The sequence below is a fragment of the Salmo trutta genome, chromosome 20 (assembly GCF_901001165.1).
Source record: "Salmo trutta chromosome 20, fSalTru1.1, whole genome shotgun sequence".
NCBI lineage: Eukaryota > Metazoa > Chordata > Actinopteri > Salmoniformes > Salmonidae > Salmo > Salmo trutta.
The window spans coordinates 21,597,246-21,624,724 of record NC_042976.1 but is presented as its reverse complement, the minus strand read 5'-3'; the positions used below and the strand labels follow the sequence as shown (position 1 = coordinate 21,624,724).

Sequence of the window (27,479 nt, the reverse complement as noted above, 5' to 3'; positions counted from 1 at the left end):
GGAGATGTAAACACAACTTTCACATTGCAAGTACAAGTGCTGCAAAACTAAAACAAGAAGCAAATTTGGTGTTCACTATTTATTCATTTATTTTTTACTCCCCAAGAGAAGCATAAATATTTTATAGAAGAGAACAGCGGTCTCGTTATTTACAAGATATAATAAATGTTTTACAACTCACAATAAGTTGCTTCTGTGTTCGGAGGGCTGGGGAGTAACAGATACAGAGGAACGGAGGGAGATAGGGAGATACAGAGAAATAGAGAGAAGACTTAACTACAGTCCAATCTTTTAACAGTTCAGTGGACACGGCCCACCCCCATTTTTGTTGTCATATGTACCTGAACAGAGTGAGTAAGGTTGTTCCTGTGACATGGCGGCAGACTATTATATAGGAGACCATCTTATAGAAGGGATGGAAGAGACAAATACAAAAACATGCAGTCAACCAGATAAGCAGTAGTTTAGATATCACACACACACACTAAACACTCAAAGAACTCTTACTAGTTCAGGAGTAAAGGAGAGTACTCTGATGCTTTTATCCAGGTATTAGTCTCTCTCGCCAGACTCAGAACAAACCACTATTCAGCTATGCATTTCAAATTGCATGGAGATGAAATGAGAGGTACTCCTAACAGCGATTTACATTCCATCAACTCTTTTCTTAGCTGAAGTGTTTTCCAAGTATTAGTCCAGTGTCACAACCTAGCAGCTGTCATTACAATGGGCACCTCCCCTTTAAACCCCCCACATTCTTGCCCCATCTCCCATTCTCAGACCACTCAATATAAGGCACTCCTTCAGGGGTGCATTTGGTGAAGGGTCGGGAAGGTACTCAGATCCAGACTCTTTGCGGTGAAGAAACTAATGTTCGTGGGCGTGGCATAGCGTTTGGCAGGAGCAAGGAGTCTGGGTAGCCAGGCAACTTTGTATCCCTCATTTACTTAGTTTCCTTTCATTTGGCAGTTACCTGTATGTGTGTGCGTATTTTGGAGCCTTGCCACAGAGAGAGACAGAGAGAAACAGAACAGAAGTTGGTGGGCTGTGTTGTATTGGAGTATTCGCTCAGTAATGAGAGGCTCTTCTTGTTGTTCAAGGGGTGGGGTGTCAGGGTTCAGATGGGGTTGTAGAGTCAAGGGGCATGGCTTAGAGTGGCAGCTGGAAAGAGATGTCCACATGAGCCTCCTGAGCCAGCGACACAATTTCAGAAAGCTTTACAACCTGCAAAGAGGAAACAGATAGAGAAAACTTTAAACACAAGCACAGCAGTAGGGAACTATATGAGTGATCTCATTAAAAAACAGACAAAACCACTAAAAGTGAATAGTTTTAATTGCGGGGGGCTGTAACTGCCACAGGGTGGTCATGCCAAGCTGCCATTGTGCTGGCTAACTGATGCTCGTCTCTTTGGGGAGTAGAACACTCCAAAAACAAAGGAGAGCGAGTGGAGAGGAGAGATAGTGGGAGTCAGTGAGAGTCAGTGAGAGCAAAGCCAGACTAGCGGTAGAGGGAAAGATAGATGGAGGGGCGAGATGAGAGGAAGGGGGCCTTTGCTCTGACTCAACGTCACTGCTGCTAGCTCTGCCAGAAATCAGAGCCATAAAACTCAGGCAGTGTCACTTCAGCCAGTCAGGATGGCGATGAGCTGGGTTTAAACAGTCACTATACCCTGACGCTGTCAATTGACACACACCCCACGCACACACATTCTACCCTGCTGGTGACCCTCGTCTCACACACATTTTTACACACACCACAAACAGTTCCTGACATTCCTTTTCACATTCACACACTTCACATAGACCTTCACATAGACCACACACACATGCCCACCACCCTACATAAACCAGACCGGGTGCTTAGAGGGGTAGAGGTAGAGAGGTGTGTGTGTGTACCATTCTAGCGGCCTCGTCCAGATCGTCACAGGCCAGGAGCTTCAGTGGGCTAGCGGCAATCAGAGCTTTGGCATCGTCCACTCTGGATCCTGAAACACAGCAGAACGAGGCTGAAGAAGGAATGCTGATCTTTTAGAAAGCTCTTTGGTTCTCTTTTATATAGCTCAGATATCGGTAAGTGGACTGGAGGGAGGCTGGGCATGAAAGGGATAACAATTCAAGTTATTTGTGTCATCCGTACCTGCATAATTGTGCACCCAACTCACTCGGGTGCTTTGCTATATCACATTTGACATTGTACATAAGCTTGAGTTCATTTGCACACAAAAAAAAATCATACAATGGTGGAAAGACCTGTGTGTTGTCTTTGTTAATGCAGACAGAGAAGAGCTCCAACTTCTTAATCATAGCCTCAATTTTGTCCTACACATTGAATATAGTTGCAGAGAGTCCTTGTAATCCTAGATTCAGATCATTCAGGCGATAGACCACCCAGATAGACCAGTCGTGTGAGAAACTCGTCATCATTCAAGCGGTCAGACAAGTGAAAATTAAGCTCGTCTCTCAATGAAAAAAAAACGGGTCAATACTTTTCCGCTTCATAACTAGCGCACTTTTGTATGTTGTAAAAGCGTTACATGGTCGCTGCCCATATCATTGCATAGCGCAAATAATACACGAGAGTTCAGTGGTCTTGCTTTAACAAAGTTAACCATTTTCACTGTAGTGTCAAAACATCTTTCAAGCTGTCAGGCATTCCCTTGGCAGAAAGAGACTCCCGTGGATGCTACAGTGTACCCAAGTGGCGTTGGGAGCAACTGCTTGCGCGCGCATTACCTCTCCACTATGTCTCCCTATCATGGCTTTTGCGCCATCATTACAAATACCAACATGAGCAGCAGCTAAGTTTGGCTACAGACAAACCATTAGTGGAATTCCCGCGAGAGAGTAACGGTTATTGTGATTGGATGTTAATTATTTGACAAGGCTACCTGTATTTGACATTGTATTGTTATTTCCCTAAACACTAGATGGTTTAATTTTATTTTTGGCAGTGAAACGAGGGTACGCAGGAAAGAAAAAAACCTCACCCAAATGTATAGCCCAGTTAGAAAATATAAATGAACTGTTTGAAAATGTGAAGAAAAAAATGTTAACTTTTTTTTTACATAAAAAACTAAAAAATACTTGTGAATCACAGTTTTTATTTGGCGTACCCCCGACAGGATTGTGAGTACCCCTGGGAATACCTGGGCTAGACAATTGGAATAACAACCCTGCGTCATGATTACAAAAGCATTGAAAATAGCAGACTAAATAAATTAGAAGTCTAATTTGTGAAAGTTCATTATACATAACTAAACCGTTCGTGAAGGAAATCATTTTAGTCCAATTACATTTAGTTGATGAGTGATTGAGTTCTGTATAACTTCATACATTCTGTGTCCCTGTGTGTTACAAAACATGTCCAGAAGGGAGAGGCTGGAATAAGGCTGGGAGCTACAGGGTCCCATAGCGCCGGTATTATGTGACACTTAGGTCCGATACGATCTGCACTGCAATTCTATATTTATTGCGATTCGATAGTGTGATTTTATTGCGATTTGATGTTCCAAACATATTGCTCACCATGTCTGCTGCAGAAAGACAAGTGAGCCATGAGAAAACAAGTTTATCAGTCATGGAAATAAAAGTGCTGAAAACAAATTGGTACCTTACTTAAAAAAAGATGGAGAACAAGCTATGAAGGAAAAATAATATTGCGATAGTACATCGTAAAAAATAACATCCCGATATGCAACTGTATCCCCCACATCACTAGTGTGTGTGTGGGGAAGTACTAGAAGAGCCTAATCCTGACAGGCTGCTTGCTCGTTGACCTTTAAAAGGCCACCCTCCACTGTCGCCCCCTACCTCTCTCCCAGCCCAGTATGTGCACCAAAATGGCAGTGCAGTAGCCTACAGTATATAACAAAGCTAAAATAGTTTTCACTGTAATTGCCACAGGGTGGTCATGCCAAGCTGCTATTGTGCTGGCTACCTCATACTTGACGGTATAAGGGAGGTCAGTCTCACCTTGTAACCGCACCACAATGGGGATCTTCAGGTCCAGATCTGTAACAGCCATGATGATGCCCTGAGCGATGATGTCACACCTCATGATGCCACCAAAGATGTTCACAAGGATGGCCTGCACCTGAGGACCACAAACCAAAGACGTTGACCATGAAAGCATAACCGAAGATATTGACCATAGAAGACCAAAAACAAAGCAATCACAAAAGCTTGATCACAAATTCATACAGGAACAATAACAACCAAACCTCATAACATCAACAAAATCAAGATCACACTGTAAATGTAATGTGTATTATAAAACTGTAGCGGTTTAAATGAACACTTATAAATACCACACCATTACTGAGGCTCCATAATAAACCACAAACGCCACTAGGACCACACTAAGCAGGTGTCTCCCATGAGAGCTTATAACCATCTATCAAAAACCTACTCACCCGTCAATGAATGAATGACTAACTGTATGTTACACAGCAGGTTAGAACCCTCCCTGTACTCCCTCTAAAGTCCTCCCCCATTCAAAATCCCACAGATAAATGTCACCCAATAGGTTCCACCAGTAGTAAACCCCAACCTCAGAGTGAGCTATCCTACTGATATCTTCAGGTAACTCCAGACATGTCTGTCAAAAGATACACCTACTAACTAGGGGATGCGTGTACTGAAAAGTTACTTTATACAACCGTAACCTTCCTGAAGGTCCAAACATCAGGAATTCCTAATGAATCCCTACCCCCTAACTCCATCAAAACATCAATAGTATCAACTGCAGGCTACTACTGCTCTAGATACCCAGCCGTCCCGTTCCAGTTGGGGATAGAGGTCAGGGTGAAGGACTGTGGAACACATGACATGTCTGTGCCTATTGGTGCCACAGTGAGAAGTGATTGCCTACTGCAGATTAATGCTTCTTCAATGACAACCAGAGATGCTAGGTGTTACAGTGATAAGTGTCCCCCATTCCCAGTCCTTACCTTCCTGTCAGAGGTGATGAGTTTAAAGGCCTCCATCACCTGGTGGGCTGTAGCTCCGCCCCCCACATCCAGGAAGTTGGCGGGCGTGCCACCATGCAGCTTGATGATGTCCATGGTGGCCATGGCAAGACCAGCCCCGTTCACTACACAAACACAGAGAATATAGAGTGAATATAAAAAACAAAATAGATTTCTATCACTACTGCTACTATAAAGCCAGGTGTGTGGTGCTGTGAAGCAGTGTCGGGTGTGTTGTGGCGCTCACCCAGACACCCGATGGATCCGTCCAGGCCAATGTAGTTGAGGTCAGCCTTGGCTGCCTGTCTGTCCCTGGCATCCTCCTGGGTCCAGTCCTGCATGTCAAACACCTTCTTCTGGCGATACGCTGCGTTCGAGTCAAAGTTGATCTTGGCGTCCATGCACATCACTGTCAGAGGGACACACAGGAGACAGAAGCTGAGCCCAAGATGGCTGACATCATTGGGTGACGAAAACCCAATGACCCTGTAACTTCACTACAACAAAGCCAGAGGCAGATATCCGTTTGTACTTTGAGGGTACATTTTCCAATGCCTGGTCCAAGGTGCAACAGATTATCTATACTGAACAAAAATATAAAAATGCAACATTCAACAATTTCTAAGATTTTACTGTGTTATAGTTCATATAAGGAAATCTGTCAATTGAAATAAATTCATTAGGCCCCAATCTATGGATTTCACATGACTGGGAATACAAATGTGGTCACAGATACCTTAAAAAGAAAAGTAGGGGTGTGGATCAGAAAACCAGAAAGTATCTATTTGCCTCATGCATCTCCTTCGCAGATAGTTGATCAGGCTGTTGATTGTGGCCTGTGGAATGTTGTCCCACTCCTATTCAAAGGCTGTGCAAAGTGGCTTGATATTGGCGGGAACTGGAACATGCTGTTGTACACGTCGATCCAGAGCATCCCAAACATGCTCAACGGGTGACTTGTCTGGTGAGTATGCAAGCCAAGGAAGAACTGGGACATTTTCAGCTTTCAGGAATGGTGTACAGATCCTAGCGACATGGGGCCATGCATTATCATGCTGAAACATGAGGTGATGGCTGCAGATAAATGGCACGACAATTGGCCTCAGGAGCTCGTCACGGTATCACTGTGCATTCAAATTGCCATCGATAAAAATGCAATCTAGTTTGTTGTCAGTAGCTTATGCCTGCCCATACCATAATCCCACCACCACGGGGCACTCTGTTCACAACGTTGACATCAGCAAACCGCTCATTCACACGACTGACAAATTCTCTAAAACGACATTGGAGGTGGCTTATGGTAGAGAAAGCAACATTAAATTATCTGGCAACAGCTCTGTTGGACATTCCTGCAGGCAGCATGCCAATTACATGCTCCCTCAAAACATGAGACATCTGTGACATTGTGCTGTGTGACAAAACACAATTTAGAGTGGCCTTTTATTGTCCCCAGCACAAGGTGGACCTGTGTAATGATTAGGGCTGACCCCATTTAGTCGACTGGACAATTGTTTGGTCGATAGGCTTTTTGTCGACTGAGATTTCTTTAGTCGAGCAGTAGAAAAATAAATAAATACAAATCATGGTGTACTAGACACCTGTCTGGCTTCATAAATCATCCATAAACACCACCGTTCACTTAGACATGTCCTTGTTTTTGAAAGAAAAGCTAATTTTGCATTCATTAAAATAACATCAAATTGATCAGAAATACAGTGTAGATATTGTTAATGTTGTACATGACTATTGTAGCTGGAAATGGCAGATTTTTTATGGAATATCTACATACCTGTAGGCGTACAGAGGCCCATCATTCCTGTGTTTCAATGGCACGTTGTGTTAGATAATCCAAGTTTATCATTTTAAAAAGGCTAATTGAAAACCCTTTGGCAATTATGTTAGCACAGCTGAAAACTTTTGTTCTGATTAAAGAAGCTATAAAATTGGCCTTGTTTAGACTAGTTGAGTATCTGGAGCATCAGCATTTGTGGGATCGATTACAGGCTCAAAATGGCCAGAAAGAAATAACTTTCTTCTTTAATGACAATTACAACAATACTGAATGAACAATGAACACTTTTACTTTAACTTAATATATCAATAAAATCTATTTAGTCTCAAATAAATAATGAAACATGTTCAATTTGGTTTAAATAATGCAAAAACAAAGTGTTGGAGAAGAAAGTAAAAGCACAATATGTGCCATGTAAAAAAGCTAACGTTTAAGTTCCTTGCTCAGAACATGAGAACATATGAAAGCTGGTGGTTCCTTTTAACGAGTATACAATATTCCCAGGTAAGAGTTTTAGGTTGTAGTTATTATAGGACTTCTTCTCGCTATACCATTTGTATTCCATATAACTTTGACTATTAAATGTTCTAATAGGTACTTCAGTATTGCCAGTCTAATCTTGGGAGTTGATAGGCTTTAAGTCATAAACAGCACAATGCTTGAAGCATTGCGAAGAGCTTCTGGCAAACGCAGCAAAGTGCTGTTTGAATGAATGCTTACGAGCCTGCTGCTGCCTACCACCGCTCAGTCAGAGTGCTCTATCAAATCATAGACTTAATTATAATAACACACAGAAATACGAGCCTTAGGTCATTACATTTACATTACATTTAAGTAATTTAGCAGACGCTCTTATCCAGAGCGACTTACAAATTGGTGCATTCACCTTATGATATCCAGTGGAACAACCACTTTACAATAGTGCATCTAAATCTTTTAAGGGGGGGGGGGGGGTTAGAAGGATTACTTTATCCTATCCCAGGTATTCCTTAAAGAGGTGGGGAATTAATTATGTATATATTACATTATATATTATTTTATTATTATTATTATTATTAATATATATTATTATTATAATAATATAATACATATTATTATCATTAATATGGTCAAATCCAGAAACTATCATTTCAAAAACAAAAAGTTTATTCTTTCAGTGAAATACGGAACCGTTCCGAATTTTATCTAACGGGTGGCATCCATAAGTCTAAATATTGCTGTTACATTGCACAACCTTTAATGTTATGTCATAATTACGTAAAATTCTGGAAAATGAGTTCGCAATGAGCCAGGCGGCCCAAACTGCGGCCCAAACTCTGCATGCAACGAACGCAAGAGAAGTGACACAATTTCCCTAGTTTAATATTGCCTCCTAACATGAATTTCTTTTAACTAAATATGCAGGTTTAAAAATATATACTTCTGTGTATTGAATTTAAGAAAGGCATTGATTTTTATGGTTAGGTACAATAGCGCAACGATTGTGCTTTTTTCGCAAATGCGCTTTTGTTAAATCATCCCCCGTTTGGCAAAGTTGGCTGTCTTTTGTTTGGAAGAAATGGTCTTCACACAGTTCGCAACGAGCCAGGCGGCCCAAACTGCTGCATATACCCTGACTCTGTTGCACAGAACGCAATAGAAGTGGCACAATTTCCCTAGTTAAAAGAAGTTAATGTTAGCAGGCAATATTAACTAAATATGCGACTTTAAAAAGAAATACTTGTGTATTGATTTTAAGAAAGATGTTGATGTTTATGGTTAGGTATACATTGGTGCAACGACAGTGCTTTTTTAGCGAATGCGCTTGTTAAATCACCCGTTTGGCGAAGTAGGCTGTGATTCAATGACAAATTAACAGGCACTGCATCGATTATATGCTACGCAGGACAAGCTAGATAAACTAGTAATATCATCAACCATGTGTAGTTAACTAGTGATTATGTTAAGATGGATTGTTTTTTATAAGATACGTTTAATGCTAGCTAGCACCTTACCTTGGCTCCTTTCTGCACTCGCATAACAGGTAGTCATCCTGCCACACAGTCTCCTCGTGGAGTGCAATGTAATCGGCCATGATCGGTGTCCAAAAATGACGATTACCGATTGTTACAAGAACTTGAAATCGGCCATAATTAATCGGACATTCAGATTAATCGGTCGACCTCTAGCCTCAACATCAACAATGAAGAGGCGACTCCGGGATGCTGGCCTTCTAGGCAGAGTTCCTCTGTTCAGTGTCTGTTCTTTTCCCAATCTTAATCTTTTCTTTATATTGGCCAGTCTGAGATATGACTTTTTCTTTGCAACTCTGCCTAGAAGGCCAGCATCTCGGAGTCGCCTCTTCACTGTTGACGTTGAGACTGTTTCTCAAACTAGACACGCTAATGTACTTGTCCTCTTGCTCAGTTGTGCACCGGGGCCTCCCACTCTTTCTATTCTGGTTAGAGCCAGTTTGCACCGTTCTGTGAAAGGAGTAGTACACAGCGCTGTACGAGATCTTCAGTTTCTTGGAAATTTCTCACATGGAATAGCCTTTCTTTCTCAGAATAAGAATAGACTGACGAGTGTCAGAAGAAAGTTCTTTATTTCTGACCATTTTGAGCCTGTAATCGAACCCACAAATGCTGATGTTCCAGATACTCAACTAGTCTAAAGGCGGCAGATTTCATTGCTTCTTTAAATCAGAACAGTTTTCAGCTGTGCTAACATATTGCAAAAGGGTTTTCTAATGATCAATTAGCCTTTTAAAATGATAAACTTGGATTAACTAACACAATGTGCCATTGGAACACAGGAATGATGGGCCTCTGTACACCTACAAGATATTTTTTTTAAGCAGTTTCCAGCTACAATAGTCATTTACAACATTAACAATGTCTACACTGTGTTTCTGATCAATTTGATGTCATTTTAAAAAAAGGGACAAAAATGTGCTTTTCTTTCAAAAACAAGGACATTTCTAAGTGACCCCAAACTTTTGAACGCTATATTTACAGGAATAAGACATATCTTGCTTCTGTTGCCTGTTTGAGTGTTTGTTTAATAGCATACTGATTCCTTCTGCACCAAGCCTCACGCAACTGCAAAATATTGGACAAATCCATCTGTTTTTAATCTTTGCTATGCTGTAATAAAAGGCTTTACACTTTTTGTCATTAGACCAGTCTCTCTGGTATTATTTATTTGTTATTTACACTGTTCCAAATGGTCAGAAAAATTATTATTATTATTATTATTATTATTATTATTATTGCATTTTCCGTGATCTCCTTATTATTATTATGATCATCATTATAATAATGTCATTATCATTAGTAGGCTTAGTATAGCAGCCTTGTATATCCTGTTTAGCCTTAATACCGTACTTTACTTAGGCCTACATTTCAATACTTATATAGGCTACTGTATCAATCATTTACTCGTTCATGTCATCACACAGCATACGAGCCATTCATGACTTTAAATGCAATCAAGCATTTTAGTTTTCAAATAAAATAACCAAAGCGACCATTGAATAATTAGCGTAAACAATAAATAGGCCTAAACCGTTACATTCCCGTTTAGTCTTTGCTGTAATAAAGGCTTTACAAAAAAATTATAATTACAGACTCCGGTACGCTTATAATAGTTTACATTGTTCCAAAAAAATAATATTCTAATCTAACAGCACCTGCTTGGCACACATAATATGCACGCATTGTTTGCGCCTTACTTCCTTTTTCTTGATCTCCAGTATTTTCTACAATGATCACATGTATTCCCCATATCTGATGTCCACTTTACCTCCTGAGAAACAAGTAAACATTCCCCATTTTGTTTATTTGTCACGTCCTCTGCATCCATTTTTCTGTCACATGTGTTATGGTGTTCAGAGTTTGTTATAACCTATTTATTGATGTGATTATGATATGCTATAGGTCATGCCCTATTGGTCACGCTTCACGTAAAGAGAGCAATGGTTGAGGGAATGGGAAATGTTTTTCCTTAACAAATTAGGGATTTCAGTAACAATTTTTCAGTCAGAAATGGCTATAATTATGTTGCAGCTTCAACAACACAGACAGCGCGATACACTGCTAATGTTCTGTGGTGGTCGCTGCAGCAAGGAGAGACAGACAACGGGTGCTAGTCACACAGTCACTCGCTGTCTTTTTTTTTTTAACACAACAAGTCTGAACCAGGCCCGGCACAATCAAATCAATTGTGGTCGGACTCCCTCTAGTCATTTGTGTCTCTTAATTATTTAATCAAACAGTGTGCTTAAAGCATCAGACAAGCTCAGTGCATATAGTTAATTTGATTAAAACATCTATATATGGAAAAATACAACTTTTAACATTTCAACCAATCGATTGGTGAAAATAATTCTTGGTCGACCAAGATTATTTTTAGTCGGGGACAGCCCTTGTAATGATCATGCTGTTTAATCAGCTTCTTGATATGCCACACCTGTCAGGTGGATAGACTATCTTGGCAAAGGATAAATTCTTACTAACAGGGTTGTAAACAAATGTGTGCACAAATTTTGAAAGAAATAATCTTTTTACGTGTATGAAAAATTTCTGGGATCTTTTTATTACCGCTCATGAAATCAACATTTTACATGTTGCGTTTATATTTTTGTTGAGTATAGTTCTGTAACTTTGGTTGGCTGTACATGTCAAGGACAGATCTGGGTTGGTGACAGATAGAGACCTCTACAGATGTTTGCTAATGTAGTAGGGTCAAAGGGCCAGCATTACATTTACGTCATTTAGCAGACGCTCTTATCCAGAGCGACTTACAAATTGGCACTGGCCATTCCTACTGTCAACGCTCCTGGTATGTTCGGAGTTGGTCAAGTCAGCCCATAACCACAAGGTCATTCGAAGTACATATGAGCACTGGAATGCCTTTCACATTTCAAAGCTAACATAGGGCCTCTTATTTGACCCAGCCACCATACTCTACCATGTATGGCTATGATGTTGAAGACGGTTGGTTGTGCAGTAACACCATCATTCCTTCAGTACCATGGGGTTTAGCTGCCAAATTGGCACATCAGTTAAAAGTGCAGTGATTCACACTAGGGTTTTTCACTGGTAGTGCGTTAATGAAAATGATTGACAGTGAGTCATAGATCAATGGGAGAAGCCTCCAACCAAGCAACACACTCTCACCCAGCTCTTAACACTGGCGTGACTAACAACATCACTAGGAACGAAAAGCAAGTGTATGTGTACCCTGGCCAGAGGCATCCTCCACCATGGGGTTGATCTCCAGCATGGAGGCGTCGAACTTCATGAAGACGTTGTAGAGCTTGATTATGTTAGCAGCTGCGTCGTCAATCAGAGCAGCAGGGAAGCCCATCTTTGTGGCAATCTGGAGAGAGAGCAAAGACAGAGAAGACCGAGAAAAGAGTGAGGGAGCAAAAGAAAGAAATGTATCAATATCAGTTCTTCAAATCTACAGTGTTTGTCATTTATTTCTACTTTAGCAACATTTACAAATCTATTACCAGTTTGTAAAACACTCTTGAATTCAATTGAAGGTGAGAGGAGTTGAAGGAGAGGAGGAACGAATGCCAATGAGGGGTATAGTGAATGTGAGAGACGTTGGCAGGTCATGGTAACATTGCAGGCACTCTAAGAGACATGTAGTGTGTGAGATGGCATGTTGAGTGAGCATATCAAAGTCAAAACCTGACGTTTAACGATATTACACTGCGTCAGGGGACATGCCTAACTAATAAGGTTCTGAGGCCCTTGTCTTTAGAGAGAAACTCAAAACAGACCTAATTTGAATATAAATGTTGCCGCAAGTAATTTGTTTAAACATGGACCAAAATAGCTAGCTTTAAAAATCAGGTGGAGTATTGTTTATTTACCAGAGTATGTAGTGTTTCCTGGGATCTAAGAGACTGAAAGACAAATCAAGAGGTATTTTTACAACCCGATCTCAACTGTACCGAAACAGCTTGTTCCATCTTGATTCCCTCCATGATGTCGATTGGCTCCTTCACAATGGCGTCGGGATTCTCCGCTGCCACATCCTCGATGTTCACGCCCCCCTGAGAGCTGCCAATCAACACGGGGCCCTGTTCAGAGGGAGGGGCCGAGAGATTAGGAGTACCAATCATTTTACACACTCATTGAGTGGCAAGTGGTAATCAAACTAAAAAAGAGCAAATTAATGGAACATAGGTCTCACAGCAAATGAAATTGTATTTGTCACATGCTTCGTAAACAACAGGTGTAGACTAACAGTAAAATGTTTACGGCCCTTCCCAACAACGCAGAGAGAAAAACAGAAAAATAATAACACAAGGAATAAATACACAATGAGTAACAATAACTTGGCTATAAATACCAGTACAGTGGTACTGCAGGGGTACGAGGTAATTTAGGTAGATATCTACATAAAGGTAAGGCTAAAGTGACTGGATAGATAATAAAAAACAGCAGCATATGTGATAAGTCAAAAGAGTTGTGCAAAAGGGTCAATACAGATACCTAATAGTACCTGGGCTATCGTAAATAAATGTAACAAACGATTGAGTTGATCCATCGGTCTTCAAATTCTCAATGACAACTGGTGTCTCATTATCCTATTTAGAGAACAGAACTATAACAGCAGCTGGACAACCAAGTCCCACGGAGCACAAGTATTTCAACATGTCCACGGCCATGTCCTTTACCACTACGCCATCTAGTGGGACCATCCAACACAACACCATCAACATTCAAAATCAAGAGTAACAGCTGCCCAATATGTCAAATCTGACAGCCTGACCCAGAATGGCTGAGCGTGATTTGTCAGCTGTTGTCACCTGAGAGGCGTGAAAGGGCGGATATGACCTCACCTGAAAGGATCTCTCCATGGTGATGGCGAAGTAGTACTCCCTGCGGGGGTACCTGCGCTCACAGATGAAAACCTGGTTACAGATACGGCCCTGCTCGCCTGTCTGCTTGGTGTACAGCTTACGACCAATCATCTGAGAAGAGATGTCCCGGGCCTCCTCTGGACTGTAGGAGAGGGGAAGAGAGACAGAAGAATTGACACAGAGTAGAAAAAGGTGCAGTTTGAGAGGAGTTCTCTCGGACACTCACGAGTAGACAATCTTCACTCCTCCCTTCAGACCTCCCTCGAAGGTGCCTTTACCTCGGCCTCCAGCCAACACTTGAGCCTTCACCACTAGATCCTTGGTGCCTGAGACACCCACACACACACACACACACACACACACACACACACACACACACACACGAGGGAGAAAGAGACCGTAGCAGTTACAGACAAGCCCAACACTCCACTGCCATTTACACACACAGACTGATAATAATGCAGACGTACAAACTACACAAAACATTGTCAGTGCAAACACTGTCTAACACAACCTTTCTAGCAAAGGCATGCAATCATGGCCCTAAATGACCAGGCTACTTCTGGACATTGTCAAGTTAATCTGTATCCACAACCAGAAAACTGTGCGTTAGCATCGAGTAAGCTACACAGTGAATGGATACATTGTTCTACATCATGTTAGGCCCTACTCATTACCACAGAGGAATTCAGTAGGGCAGAGATGATTTAACTTTATTGATCTAGTATAGTAACATATTAACAAAGTTTGACAACACTCTATTACAGATAGTAACAGAGTAGGCTACCTAAAAATGACATGACTAAAACCTCTATGTAAAGCCTGGGAGGACATTTTGATTTCATTAACATATAATAATCTAAACACTAGTCTGAGTCAAATTAAAAGATTATCCCTAGTCCAGAGCAATGCCATTTATCAAAAAGGCTAATCCAAGAGTATAGTAGTTCCATGACACTGGCCCGAGGAAAAGGAAGCACTGATAGGTGTAAACAGGTTACTGTGTGTCCAGCTGAGCACAGCAGGCTGCAGAACAGTGTTAACTGATAGCCTTGGGTTCAGTGCTATGTTTAGACTGTAGTCTCTACTGCCACCTCAGAGGCTACTAAAAACACCCTAAACAAGGCCAAGGGTCACACCATGTCAGATGTAGGCTACAGGTTCTGTGTGCAGCACTCTCAGATTAGTCCAGAGAAATTTGGGTGAATGTGTATACAGTGGGGGAAAAAAGTATTTGATCCCCTGCTGGTTTTGTACATTTGCCCACTGACAAAGAAAGGATCAGTCTATAATTTTAATGGTAGGTTTATTTGAACAGTGAGAGACAGAATAACAACAAAAATATGCAGAAAAACGCATGTCAAAAATGTTATAAATTGATTTGCATTTTAATGAGGGAAATAAGTATTTGACCCCCTCTCAATCAGAAAGATTTCTGGCTCCCAGGTGTCTTTTATACAGGTAACGAGCTGAGATTAGGAGCACACTCTTAAAGGGAGTGCTCCTAACCACAGCTTGTTACCTGTAAAAAAGACACCTGTCCACAGAAGCAATCAATCAATCAGATTCCAAACTCTCCACCATGGCCAAGACCAAAGAGCTCTCCAAGAAAGTCAGGGACAAGATTGTAGACCTACACAAGGCTGGAATGGGCTACAAGACCATCGCCAAGCAGCTTGGTGAGAAGGTGACAACATTTGGTGTGATTATTCACAAATGGAAGAAACACAAAAGAACTGTCAATATCCCTCGGCCTGGGGCTCCATGCAAGATTTCACCTCGTGGAGTTGCAATGATCACGAGAACGGCGAGGAATCAGCCCAGAACTACACGGGAGGATCTTGTCAATGATCTCAAGGCAGCTGGGACCATAGTCACCAAGAAAACAATTTGTAACACACTACGCCGTGAAGGACTGAAATCCTGCAGCGCCCGCAAGGTCCCCCTGCTCAAGAATACATATACATGCCCGTCTGAAGTTTGCCAATGAACATCTGAATGACTCAGAGGACAACTGGTGAAAGTGTTGTGGTCAGATGAGACCAAAATGGAGCTCTTTGACATCAACTCAACTCGCCGTGTTTGGAGGAGGAGGAATGCTGCCTATGACCCCAAGAACACCATCTCCACCGTCAAACATGGAGGTGGAAACATTATGCTTTGGGGGTGTTTTTCTGCTAAGGGGAAAGGACAACTTCACCGCATCAAAGGGACGATGGACGGGGCCATGTACCGTCAAATCTTGGGTGAGAACCTCCTTCCCTCAGCCAGGGCATTGAAAATGGGTCGTGGATGGATATTCCAGCATGACAATGACCCAAAACACACGGCCAAGGCAACAAAGGAGTGGCTCAAGAAGAAGCACATTAAGGTCCTGCAGTGGCCTAGCCAGTCTCCAGACCTTAATCCCATAGAAAATCTGTGGAGGGAGCTGAAGGTTCGAGTTGCCAAACGTCAGCCTCGAAACCTTAATGACTTGGAGAAGACCTGCAAAGAGGAGTGGGACAAAATCCCTCTTGAGATGTGTGCAAACCTGGTGGCCAACTACAAGAAACGTCTGACCTCTGTGATTGCCAACAAGGGTTTTGCCACCAAGTACTAAGTCATGTTTTGCAGAGGGGTCAAATACTTATGTCCCTCATTAAAATGCAAATCATTTTATAACATTTTTGACATGCGTTTTTCTGGATTTTTGTTGTTGTTATTCTGTCTCTCACTGTTCAAATAAACCTACTATTAAAATTATAGACTAATAATTTCTTTGTAAGTGGGCAAACGTACATAATCAGCAGGGGATCAAATACTTTTTTCCCCCACTGTACATGCCATTTTCAAAGTAACAAGAAAGTACACCAGGGCTGACTCCAAAGATTTGAATAGATTCGAATTCGATTTGTTAACTCCGAATTGATTCAAATCACTTTTGCTGATTCGAGCATTCGCAAATGCAGACGAGCTATCACACACACACACACACACACACACACACCAGAATGCCCCATAACAATGGTAACCTCCCAGCCCCTAAAGGGACAGGCAGCTAAGTATTTTAACATAATATGAGACTATGTTCGTATTCTTAACTTGTATATTTCTTATTGTTGTTGCATTGTCAAGAAAGAACCTGCAAGTAAGCATTTGGGGCTCCCGAGTGGTGCAGCGGTCAAAGGCACTGCATTTCAGTGCCTGAGACGTCACTACAGACACCCTGGTTCGATTCCAGGCTGTATCACAACCAGCCGTGATTGGGAGTCCCATAGGGCGGCGCAGCGTCGTCCGTGTTTGGCCAATGTAGGCCATCATTGTAAATAATAATTTGTTCTTAACTGACTTGCCTAGTTAAATAAAAGGTATTTAAAAAATGTAAAATATATATATAATAAACAATTTGTTGGACAATGTATACCATCCGTATCCCGTACATACAACTAATAAAACTTAAAACTTGATCAACTTTAAAAACATGTTGGCTCACCATTTACAAAGAAGATATAATATGGAGAACAAGCTATTAGGATGAGAAGTACCGAAGTTTTGGATCAGGTACAGTCAACTAATGCTGGCTATCGTTAGTAATTAAAGCTACTAAGCCCTAAACGGCACTGTCTTTGTGCCTTTTGAATTCTTATAAGATATTATAAACTTCCAGAAGTGCTCTCTGACCTCTTACTATGGCACTACGATGATACAGAGATATCCCTAGATTACAGTATAGGCCTACAGCCCACTCTGACACATACCTTACTCAGGAGTGCTGAGTGATTAGTGCTTTTGAGGTCAGTTTGGATTATAAAAAAATAATATATATAGATATTTTTTTTACATGAAATGCACTATGCATGATGTGGGTTGAATGCTATAACACAGAATAAAACAAAAGTCAGATGATGGTACTGACTGCCCAATACTGCTTATCACTTGTTAACATTACAAAAAATTTAATAATTTTAATTGTTGTCTATTACATTTGCTTTATTTGATGACTTTATCATTTAATTCCAAGTCATCATCTCTATAGAGTGGCTGCCTATGCTGTCTGATAAAATCACAATTTTAGTAGTTCTTCAAAGTAAATAAGGAATACTTTTATGACTTCTGAATAACAACTACTAAATCACTTAGATCATGTATTTTCAGGTAGAGATACCGCATCTCGAAGAAACTTTTCTATCGCACCTGCTTCCATCTCATCTCTCTCTGTCTGCTCCACAATAACCTAAAATAGCAGGCGTAAAAGAAACACAGACCAGACGAGTAGGCACCCAATGGATTACGGTCATTGTAGTTGTTTAAAAACAAAAAAGATCAGACATTTTGGTTAATCGCTCAGCACTATTGCTCAGTCAAACAACAATAAATAGGCCTATTGTATGTAGAACGCACTACTACCTGGTCTGACATCAAAATCGTATCAAATTGTATTTGTCACATGCGCCGAATACAACCTTACCATGAAATGCTTACTTACAAGCCCTTAACCAACAATGCAGTTAAGAAAATATTTACTAAATAAACTAAAGTATTAACATTTTAAAAAGTAACAGAAAAAAATAACAATGAGGCTATATACAGGGGGTTCTGGTACCGAGTCAATGTGTGGAGGTACAGGTTAGTCAAGGTCATTTGTACATATAGGTAGGGGTAAAGTGACTATGCATAGATAATAAACAGCAAGTAGCAGCTGTGTAAAAACAAAAAATGCAAATAGTCCAGGTGACCATTTGATTAATTGTTCAGCAGTCTTATGACTTGAGGTTAGAAGCTATTAAGGAACCTTTTGGACCTAGACTTGGCACTCCGGTACCACTTGCCGTGCGGTAGAAGGGAGCAGTCTATGACCTGGGTGACTGTGGTCCAGTGATGTACTGGGCTGTACGCATTACCCTCTGTAGCACCTTACGCTTGGATGCCAAGCAGTTGCCATACCAAGCGGTGATGCAAGCGGTCAGGATGCTCTCGATAGTGCAGATGTAGAACTTTTTGAGGATCTGGGGACCCATGCCAAATCTTTTCAGTCTCCTGAGGGGGAAAAGGCGTTGTTGTGCCCTCTCCACAACTGTCTTGGTGTGTTTGGACCATGATAGTTTGTTGGTGATGTAGACACCAAGGAACATGAAACTCTCGACTCGCTCCACTACAGCCCTGTCAATGTAAATGGGGGCGTTCACCCCTGCTTTTCCTGTAGTCCACGATCATCTCTTTTGTCTTGGTCACGTTGAGGAAGAAGTTGTTGTCCTGGCACTACACTACCAGATCTCTGACCTCTTCCCTATAGGCTGTCTCATCGCTGTCGGTGATCAGGCCTACCACCGTTGTGTCGTCAGCAAACTTGATGGTGTTGGAGTCGGGCTTGGCCACGCAGTCGTGGGTGAACAGGGAGTACAGGAGGGGACTACGCACGCACCCCTGAGATGTTGACTACCCTTAACACTTGGGGGCGGCCCGTCAGGAAGTCCAGGATCCAGTTGCAGAGGGAGGTGTTTAGTCCCAGGGTCCGTAGCTTAGGAATGAGCTTTGTGGGCACTATGGTGTTGAACACTTAGCTGTAATCAATGAACAGCATTCTCACATAGGTGTTCCTTTTGTCCAGGTGGGAAAGGATAGTGTGGAGTGCGATTGAGATACCTACAGTACTTTCTGAATGCACTGTAATATAGGACAGCTGCCAATTCAAAGTGTTCATCCCCAAGTTAGCCTACTCAAATTAATTTGCCCACATCCTATTAAGGCATGGCTTACCAATCTCCTTGGCAACAGAGTAGGCTTCATCGGGTGAGCTGGCAACCTTGCCCTCGGGCACACAGACGCCAGCCTCTTTGAGCAGGCCGATGCTCATGTACTCATGCAGGGAGAGGTTCCTCTGCTGCTGCTGAAGGTGGGGGGGCTGCTGCTGATCCCAAAGAAGGCCGGAGGAACCACCCAGCACCTGGAGAGGGGAGGCAGAGGGGGATAGAGGAGAGAAAAAGTTGAAGGGGGGTACATGATGCAGTGACATGACAGTACCTACTCATATGTCAGGGGGAGTACATAGTAGAGGTCGACCGATTAATCGGAATGGCCGATTAATTGGGGCCGATTTCAAGTTTTCATAACAATCGGAAATCGGTATTTTTGGACACCGATTTTTTTTTACACCTAAATTTAACTAGGTAAGTCAGTTAAGAACACATTCTTATTTTCACCGACAGATTTTTACCTTGTCAGCTCAGGGATTCAATTTTGCAACCTTACGGTTAACTAGTCCAATGCTCTAAACACCTGCTTTACATTGCACTCCACGAGGAGCCTGCCTGTTACGCGAATGCAGTAAGAAGCCAAGGTAAGTTGCTAGCTAGCATTAAACTTATCTTATAAAAAAACAAATCAATCATAATCACTAGTTAACTACACATGGTTGATGATATTACTAGTTTATCTAGCCTGTCCTGCATTGCATATAATCGATGCGGTGCACATTCGCGAAAAAGGACTGTCGTTGCTCCAATGTGTACCTAACCATAAACATCAATGTCTTTCTTAAAATCAATACACAAGTATATATTTTTAAACCTGCATATTTAGTTAATGAATTTATTTTAACTATGGAAAATGTGTCACCTCTTGCAACAGAGTCAGGGTATATGTAGCAGTTTGGGCCGCCTGGCTCGTTGCGAACTGTGTGAAGACTATTTCTTCCTCACAAAGACAGCCAACTTCGCCAAACGGGGGATGATTTAACAAAAGCACATTTGCGAAAAAAGAAAAATCGTTGCACGACTGTACCTAACCCTAAACATCAATGCCTTTCTTAAAATCAATACACAGAAGTATATATTTTTAAACCTGCACATTTAGCTAAAAGAAATCCAGGTTAGCAGGCAATATTAACCAGGTGAAATTGTGTCACTTCTCTTGCGTTCATTGCACGCAGAGTCAGGGTATATGCAACAGTTTGGGCCGCCTGGCTCGTTGCGAACCAATTTGCCAGAAGTTTACGTAATTCTGACATAACATTGAAGGTTGTGCAATGTAATAGGAATATTTAGAGCCCAGGTAGGAGCAAGAAGAGGGACGGAAGCTATACTGTTACACTGGCAATACTAAAGTGCCTATAAGAACATCCAATAGTCAAAGGTATATGAAATGCAAATCGCATAGAGAGAAATAGTCCTATAATTCCTATAATAACTACAACCTAAAACTTCTTACCTGGGAATATTGAAGACTCATGTTAAAAGGAACCACCAGCTTTCATATGTTCCCATGTTCTGAGCAAGGAACTTAAACGTTAGCTTTCTTACATGGCACATATTGCACTTTTACTTTCTTCTCCAACACTTTGTTTTGCATTATTTAAACCAAATTGAACATGTTTCATTATTTATTTGAGGCTAAATTGATTTTATTGATGTATTAAGTTAAAATAAGTGTTCATTCAGTATTGTTGTAATTGTCATTATTACAAATACATTTAAAAAAAATAATTAAAAAATAAACAATAAAAAATAAAAAAAAATAAAAAATAAATAAAAAAAAAAATCGACCAATTAATCGTTATCTGCTTTTTTTGGTCCTTCAATAATCGGTATCGGCGTTGAAAAATCATAGTCGGTCGACCTCTACTCAGTTTCATAAGAAAGTCCTTTGTTTCTGGCCATTTAGAGCCTGTAATCGAACCCACGCATGCTGTTGCTCCAGATACTCAACTAGTCTAAAGAAGGACAGTTTTTTAATTTTTTTATTGCTTCTTTAAATCAGCACAACGTGCCACAACGTGCCATGGAACACAGGAGTGATGGTTGCTGATAATGGGCCTATGTAGATATTCCATTAAAAATCAGCCGTTTCAAGCTACGTAGTTAACAAAATGAACACTGTTTACACTGTATTTCTGATCAATTTGATGTTATTTTTTCTTTCAAAAACAAGGACATTTCTAAGTGACCCCAAACTTGTGTGTGTGAACCGTCCTCTCTCACTGTCAACTGCGTTTATTTTCTGCAAACTTAACATGTAAATATTTGTATGAACATAAGACTCAACAACTGAGACATAAACTGAACAAGTTCCACAGACATGTGACTAACAGAAAATGAATAATGTGTCTCTGAACAAAGGGGGGTCAAAATCAAAAGTAAGTGTCAGTATCTGGTGTGGCCACCAGCTTCATTAAGTACTGCAGAGCATCTCCTCCTCATGGACTGCACCCGATTTGCCAGTTCTTGCTGTGAGATGCTACCCCACTTTTCCACCAAGGCACCTGCAAGTTCCCGGACATTTCTGGGGGGAAATCGCCCTAGCCCTCACCCTCCGATCCAACAGGTCCCAGACGTGCTCAATGGGATTGAGATCCGGGCTCTTCGCTGGCCATGGCAGATCACTGACATTCCTGTCTTGCAGGAAATCACGCACAGAACAAGCAGCATGGCTGGTGGCATTCATGTTGGAGGGTCATGCCAGAATGAGCTTTTCATAACTGTGACCTTAATTGCCTACCGTCTTTAAGCTGTTAGTGTCTTAACAACCGTTCCGCAGGTGCATGTTCATTGAACAAGCATGGGAAACAGTGTTTTAAACCCTTTACAATGAAGATCTGTGGAGTTATTTGGATTTTTACGAATTATCTTTGAAAGACATGGTCCTGAAAAAGGGACGTTTCTTTTTTTTGCTGAGTGTGTGGGTGTGTTTTTGTTGTATGTCTTTAGTATTTTATTGTCTATACCTGTGTTTTGTTAGACATGTTTGATGTAGGGATGTAAGTTGTTGATGATAATTTTGTATTATGATTAAACGAATACAGTTTTTTAAAATTACTTTGATCAAATAAGCTACTTCTATGCAAATGTTGTTGATCAGTACAATAAAATAAGTCCCAAATGGAATGGAAACAGACTTTGTCATTATTACAAATGTAAATATTTTTTTTATTAAATAAATCGGCCGATTAATCAGTATCGTCTTTTTTGGGTCCTCCAATAATCGGTATCAGCATTGAAAAATCATAAATCGGTCGACCTCTAGCTCTGTGAAAGGACACTGAATAGCCACACCCATACAAAAGACTAAGAGGGCACATACACACAACAAAAAATTGGGAGTAGATGTGTGCAATACTGGAAGTTTGCAGATATGAAAGAGCACACTAAACACACATTAAACATATCATTTGTGCATCAAACTAATCATTATGTCAACATCAAACCAATTCCTTTCAAATCTGAAAAGAATGTCAGCTGTGTCAGTGCAGGTGAGGATGAACAAACAGCCTGGATGGTGCATATCCTCCCTTCACACCCCAGGGGCATCATGCACCCCAACAATCCAAGGAGGCAGAAAGTATGTGAGGATGCTTTGGGGGCTGGAGAACTTTTTTCAAACACGTGAAACAGATTTTACCTGCAATCTAGAGCCATAATCATATATACACACACACACACACACACACACATATATATATATATATAAAAGCATTCCTCGAGATGTCTATCATCCCAAATGGTGGTTATTTTAGTTATTGTTTGCCTTTCTAAAGTCTACCAACCTTGTCAGCAGGTATGCCAGCTAAGATGGTCAAGCTAGCCACTAACTTCATTGATAGTTTTAAATGGCTTCTTGGTAGCTACGTTAGTTATGAGGTTGGGCTAGCTAAAGCCAACTTCATAAAATTGCTAAGTGGATAGTAGTATTATAAAAGGGAAAAAAAAACCTAAATTATGTTATTATACAGGACAAATCTGAAGGGGCACCTACCCCTGTACCCCCGATGGGCATGACGCTCCTGGCACCCCTGTCCTGTAGTCTCTAGTCTATGCCAGCTGTGTTGGAGGTCACTGTCTAAACAACTGGTACTGTATGTGAGCGAAAAGCTATTGCTAACAAACACAAATCCCTGAACCCCCATAAGCTTATTTAAATACATGTACTAATACATTCGTCTTTCCATTGCTAAACAAGCAACGACGTTAGCTAGCGAGCTAACATGTAAACATTAGCAATGTGGTTAGCTAGCCAACATAGCCAGTTTCCTAGCCACCTCAAAGGAGATAAGCGAATGTCAAATTTCACCCCATTTCTCGGGGACTTCGAAGATGGTGCAGCAGAAAAATAATCACAGGTACAGGCAGCCGGATTTCGTAACATTTTTATCAACGTGACTTACTTTGGATGCAGTGTTAAGCGTCGATCTTGCCCCAGAATTTCTCAGGCTTGCCGACAATCGGCCGTAAATCAGGGACGCCGCCATGTTCCCTTCTCAAGCTAACGAATTGGGTGCATGCGTAGTGACATAACAAACCAAGCGCCTGAGCGCCCCTTGCATAGGCTTGGCTCACATTCAACAGTCTTCACAATGTGAAGACAAGCTATAAATACATACGGTCAACTGGACATTATATAATGCATACTTAAAACGAGGTCATGGTGGCCTTTCAAATTGTATTCTCTAAGATATGAGCAACACAAACGTATTTACTCAAAAGTGGTATTTATTTACCCGGTTTGGAAAAACCTACTGTATATACAGACCTATTTACACATGGAGCAAACACTCACCAGTCAAACAAAATAAAAAACAAAATAAAAACGACTTTCTATATAAATAATTTAAGGTGTGCTTGATGAACCTTGTCCGGCAAGTGTGAACTCGGGCAAGCTGAACGAATTCAAAATCTACTCCTGGAGAGATGTTTTAACCAATAGCAGAGACGTTTTAAGGAGCACTTGGGTTCAAATCTGCAACACATTCTTTCAAAACAAAACAAATACAGTTATATTCCCTTCAAGGGTACATGTACTTTTCAACACTATTCCCCATTGTCAGTCTCTAAAAAAAAAACATAAAATAAACAAATGAAGGGAAGCCGGATAGACAATGAAAGGAATACACCAGTGTTATCACTATCAGAGGTACATAGTACTAGACATTTCCCTGAACTGAATCAGCGTAACCATACAGTGGACTTTACAGACACTGTAATACACTACATGACCAAAAGTATGTTGACACCTGCTCGTCAAACATCTCATTACAAAATCATGGGCATTAATATGGAGATGGTCCATGTTATGAGGGGGGACCATGACATTGCTCATGGTCCCCCATTTGCTATAACAGCCTCCACTCATCTGGAAAGGCTTTCCACTAGATGTTGGAACATTACTGCGGGGACTTGCTTCCATTTAGCCACAAGATCATTAGTGAGGTCGGGCACTGATTTTGGGCGATTAGGCCTGGCTCGTAGTCGGCATTCCAATTCATCCCAAATGTGTTCGATGAGGTTGAGGTTAGGGCTCTGTGCAGACCAGTCAAGTTCTTCCACACCCATCTCAACAAACCATTTATTTATGGACCTCGCTTTGTACAGTTGGCATCCTATGATGTTGCCACGTTGAACGTCACTAAGCTCTTTAGTAAGAACATTCTACTGACAAAGTTTGTCCATGGAGATTGCATGGTTGTGTGCTGGATTTTATACACCTGTCAGCAAAGGGTGTGGCTGAAATAGCCAAATCCACTAATTTGAAGGGGTGTCCACATTCAAAAGTATATATAGTGTATTACATTGGGGATGACAGATAATTTAGAACAAATGTTTTATCAACAAGCTGGGAAAAGCTTTTCGTATAGGTTATGGGTGTGATGGATAGCTGGCTCTACGAGGTAGTGGGAGTGTCCAATTCCCAACACACAGTCAGCATATGATTCAGATATATACACACACACACAGATGGGCGGACGGACGGACGGACGGCCAGCCAGCCAGCCAGCCAGCCAGTCAGTCAGTCAGTCAGTCAGTCAGTCAGTCAGTCAGTCAGTCAGTCAGTCCGAGTCGCTGCTGCTGCTGGATGAGTCTGTAGACATGGCTTCCACATCGTCCTCGTTCTCTTTGTTGTGGCCGGGGGGCTCCAGTCCAAAGTCGTTGCCATGGTGCGGGGGGAGCATACCCACTGAGACGTCGGACGATTGCCAGGGGTACTGGGGTGTAAGCACATCTGAGGGGAGGGAGGAAAGAGTATTTGAGCTGCGTGATAGGGTTAGTATTATACAGTATAGTCCACAAACACACAGACCATAGAAGAAAAAAACAGTTGACTCAATTTGTAGAAGAACGGAACCACACATACAACAAAAGAATACCCGGCAATCTCCCAGCAGCCAGTGCATCTCCAGGCAGGTGTCCGTTCACGCCATTAGTTGGCAGATTGCTCATGTGACCCAACATTCCACTGCGCATCTCCAGGTCAGTCGGGTAAGGTCTACGTGGATCACCTGTTATAAGGAATATGTCATCAAGTCGATTGAAGAGTAATTACTGTAGTATTGTGAATGCTAGTCACTGCTGTGATAGGGAGCATTTGAACCTCAGACACTATCACTACCGAGAGGAAATTCCAGTCTGGAGAGAAGGAACATGCAAGGGAAGGAGGATCTGGGGGAGGTAGTGATTGGGGGGGAAAGGGTATCTAAGAATTCAAAACAAAAGCAAAAAAGGGCAGAAAGAAGACAAACCTGGTACCCAGTTGAGAGGTGCACACACTGCATTGCTGGCACTAATCCTGTGGGCATATTTGATGATCTCTTCTGAAGAGATGCTCCCTGAAAGACAAGTTATTTTAGTTTCACATCTATAATCTCTGGTGGTATTTATGTATCAGAATGCTCTCCAGCTACTCAGACAAATGCTGTGAAAATCAGGCTCACCTTTTCTGGCCTTATCAATAGATTTTAGCTTCTCCTTTGCTTGGTATACAGCAGTCGCCTAGAAGAGAAAGGTTAGGTTGAATCAAAGCCATAAACAATGTGTTGTTGGGTTCCAATTTAGTAAAGGAGACACATTGTATAGTCTCTTTAGGATTTGTTATCCTTCTCCAGCTCCACTATTCTCACCAGTATATGTTCAGCCTCCTTCAGCTGTTTCTGGAGCTGCTGGATGTCGCAGTCTCTCTTCTCCACCTCCTTCTCCAGGACCTGCATCTCTTGGTGCACCTTGCCCTGCTCCTGGGCCACCCCCATCAGCTCCTGGAACTCTCTGTCTCGCTGCACCAGCAGCTCCAGGATCTGCCCACAGCAAAACACATGCATTCAGACTTCTGACCGACTGCACATTGTAAGATAGACTACTATTGACGCAAAATTGTGTGGAGAAAAGCAGTCTCAAAAACCTATTTCACAAAATGCAAAGTAAATCTAAACTAAATCTGAGTGGTATGTTCAGGTATGGTGCACATCTTATAATTATTTGAATAGCTTATATTGCAGATATTGTTGCTACATTTAAATATAGTTTTAGGTTGAATCAGGTGCCTGTTACCTGGGTGTCCTCGCCTCCTTGGGGGAGTTTTTGGCTCCTTGACAGTGCAAGCATCTCTATCAATTCCCTGAAATACGAGTAACATTGGGTTTTATATATACACAATCCATGGCTGACGTTATAGCCTATACAACAGTGGGTCACAACATTTTTCGGTTACTGTACCACCACCAGCTGAATTTTGCTCTGCCTGGAGTACACCTAATGTACCCCCTCATGTGCATCATCATGATCTCATGAGTCTTCTCAAGTACCCCCTGTGGATAGGCCAAGTTGGATAGGCCAAGTTGGGAACCACAGGCCTAGCAGTAACATTACACTCAGAACACAAAACGTATGCATTGTTGAATAAACTACAAACTAGATCAGGAAACAATTATTCGGGTGAGAAAATAATAAATTCGTACCTGGATAACACTTCTAAATCGTCCAGTACCGATAATAACCGCTCTTTCGTAGATTTATCAGTCACCGCCATTATTGTTTCGACGCCACTGCGCAGAACAGGAAATAGAGCTGATATTTTGTTGTGTGGAAATAAAGCTTGCTAGCGACGTCTGTTGGAAA

General features: G+C 41.5%; 2 protein-coding genes across 3 annotated transcripts; both read right to left on the bottom strand.

Moving 5' to 3' along the window:
• Positions 1 to 64: 64 nt before the first annotated feature.
• LOC115155684 (succinate--CoA ligase [ADP-forming] subunit beta, mitochondrial-like) lies at positions 65 to 23,890 on the bottom strand. The gene is made up of 11 exons (XM_029702568.1): positions 23,762 to 23,890; positions 19,363 to 19,549; positions 13,850 to 13,949; positions 13,603 to 13,765; positions 12,709 to 12,837; positions 11,984 to 12,122; positions 5,217 to 5,378; positions 4,952 to 5,094; positions 3,975 to 4,095; positions 1,899 to 1,987; positions 65 to 1,224 (listed from the first exon to the last, which is right to left on the bottom strand). Exons 1-11 carry the CDS (start codon positions 23,843 to 23,845, stop codon positions 1,150 to 1,152), a joined length of 1,392 nt encoding a protein of 463 aa, XP_029558428.1. The 5' UTR covers positions 23,846 to 23,890; the 3' UTR covers positions 65 to 1,149.
• Positions 23,891 to 25,383: 1,493 nt separating this feature from the next.
• LOC115155685 (mediator of RNA polymerase II transcription subunit 4) lies at positions 25,384 to 27,429 on the bottom strand. 2 transcript variants are annotated; one of them, XM_029702570.1, is made up of 7 exons: positions 27,320 to 27,429; positions 26,913 to 26,979; positions 26,489 to 26,659; positions 26,303 to 26,360; positions 26,111 to 26,197; positions 25,726 to 25,870; positions 25,384 to 25,593 (listed from the first exon to the last, which is right to left on the bottom strand). In XM_029702570.1, exons 1-7 carry the CDS (start codon positions 27,388 to 27,390, stop codon positions 25,413 to 25,415), a joined length of 780 nt encoding a protein of 259 aa, XP_029558430.1. In that variant the 5' UTR covers positions 27,391 to 27,429; the 3' UTR covers positions 25,384 to 25,412. The 2 variants fall into 2 exon arrangements, with proteins under 2 accessions (XP_029558430.1, XP_029558431.1); XM_029702571.1 differs by having other exon boundaries at positions 25,739 to 25,870.
• Between the last annotated feature and the right edge of the window lie 50 nt (positions 27,430 to 27,479).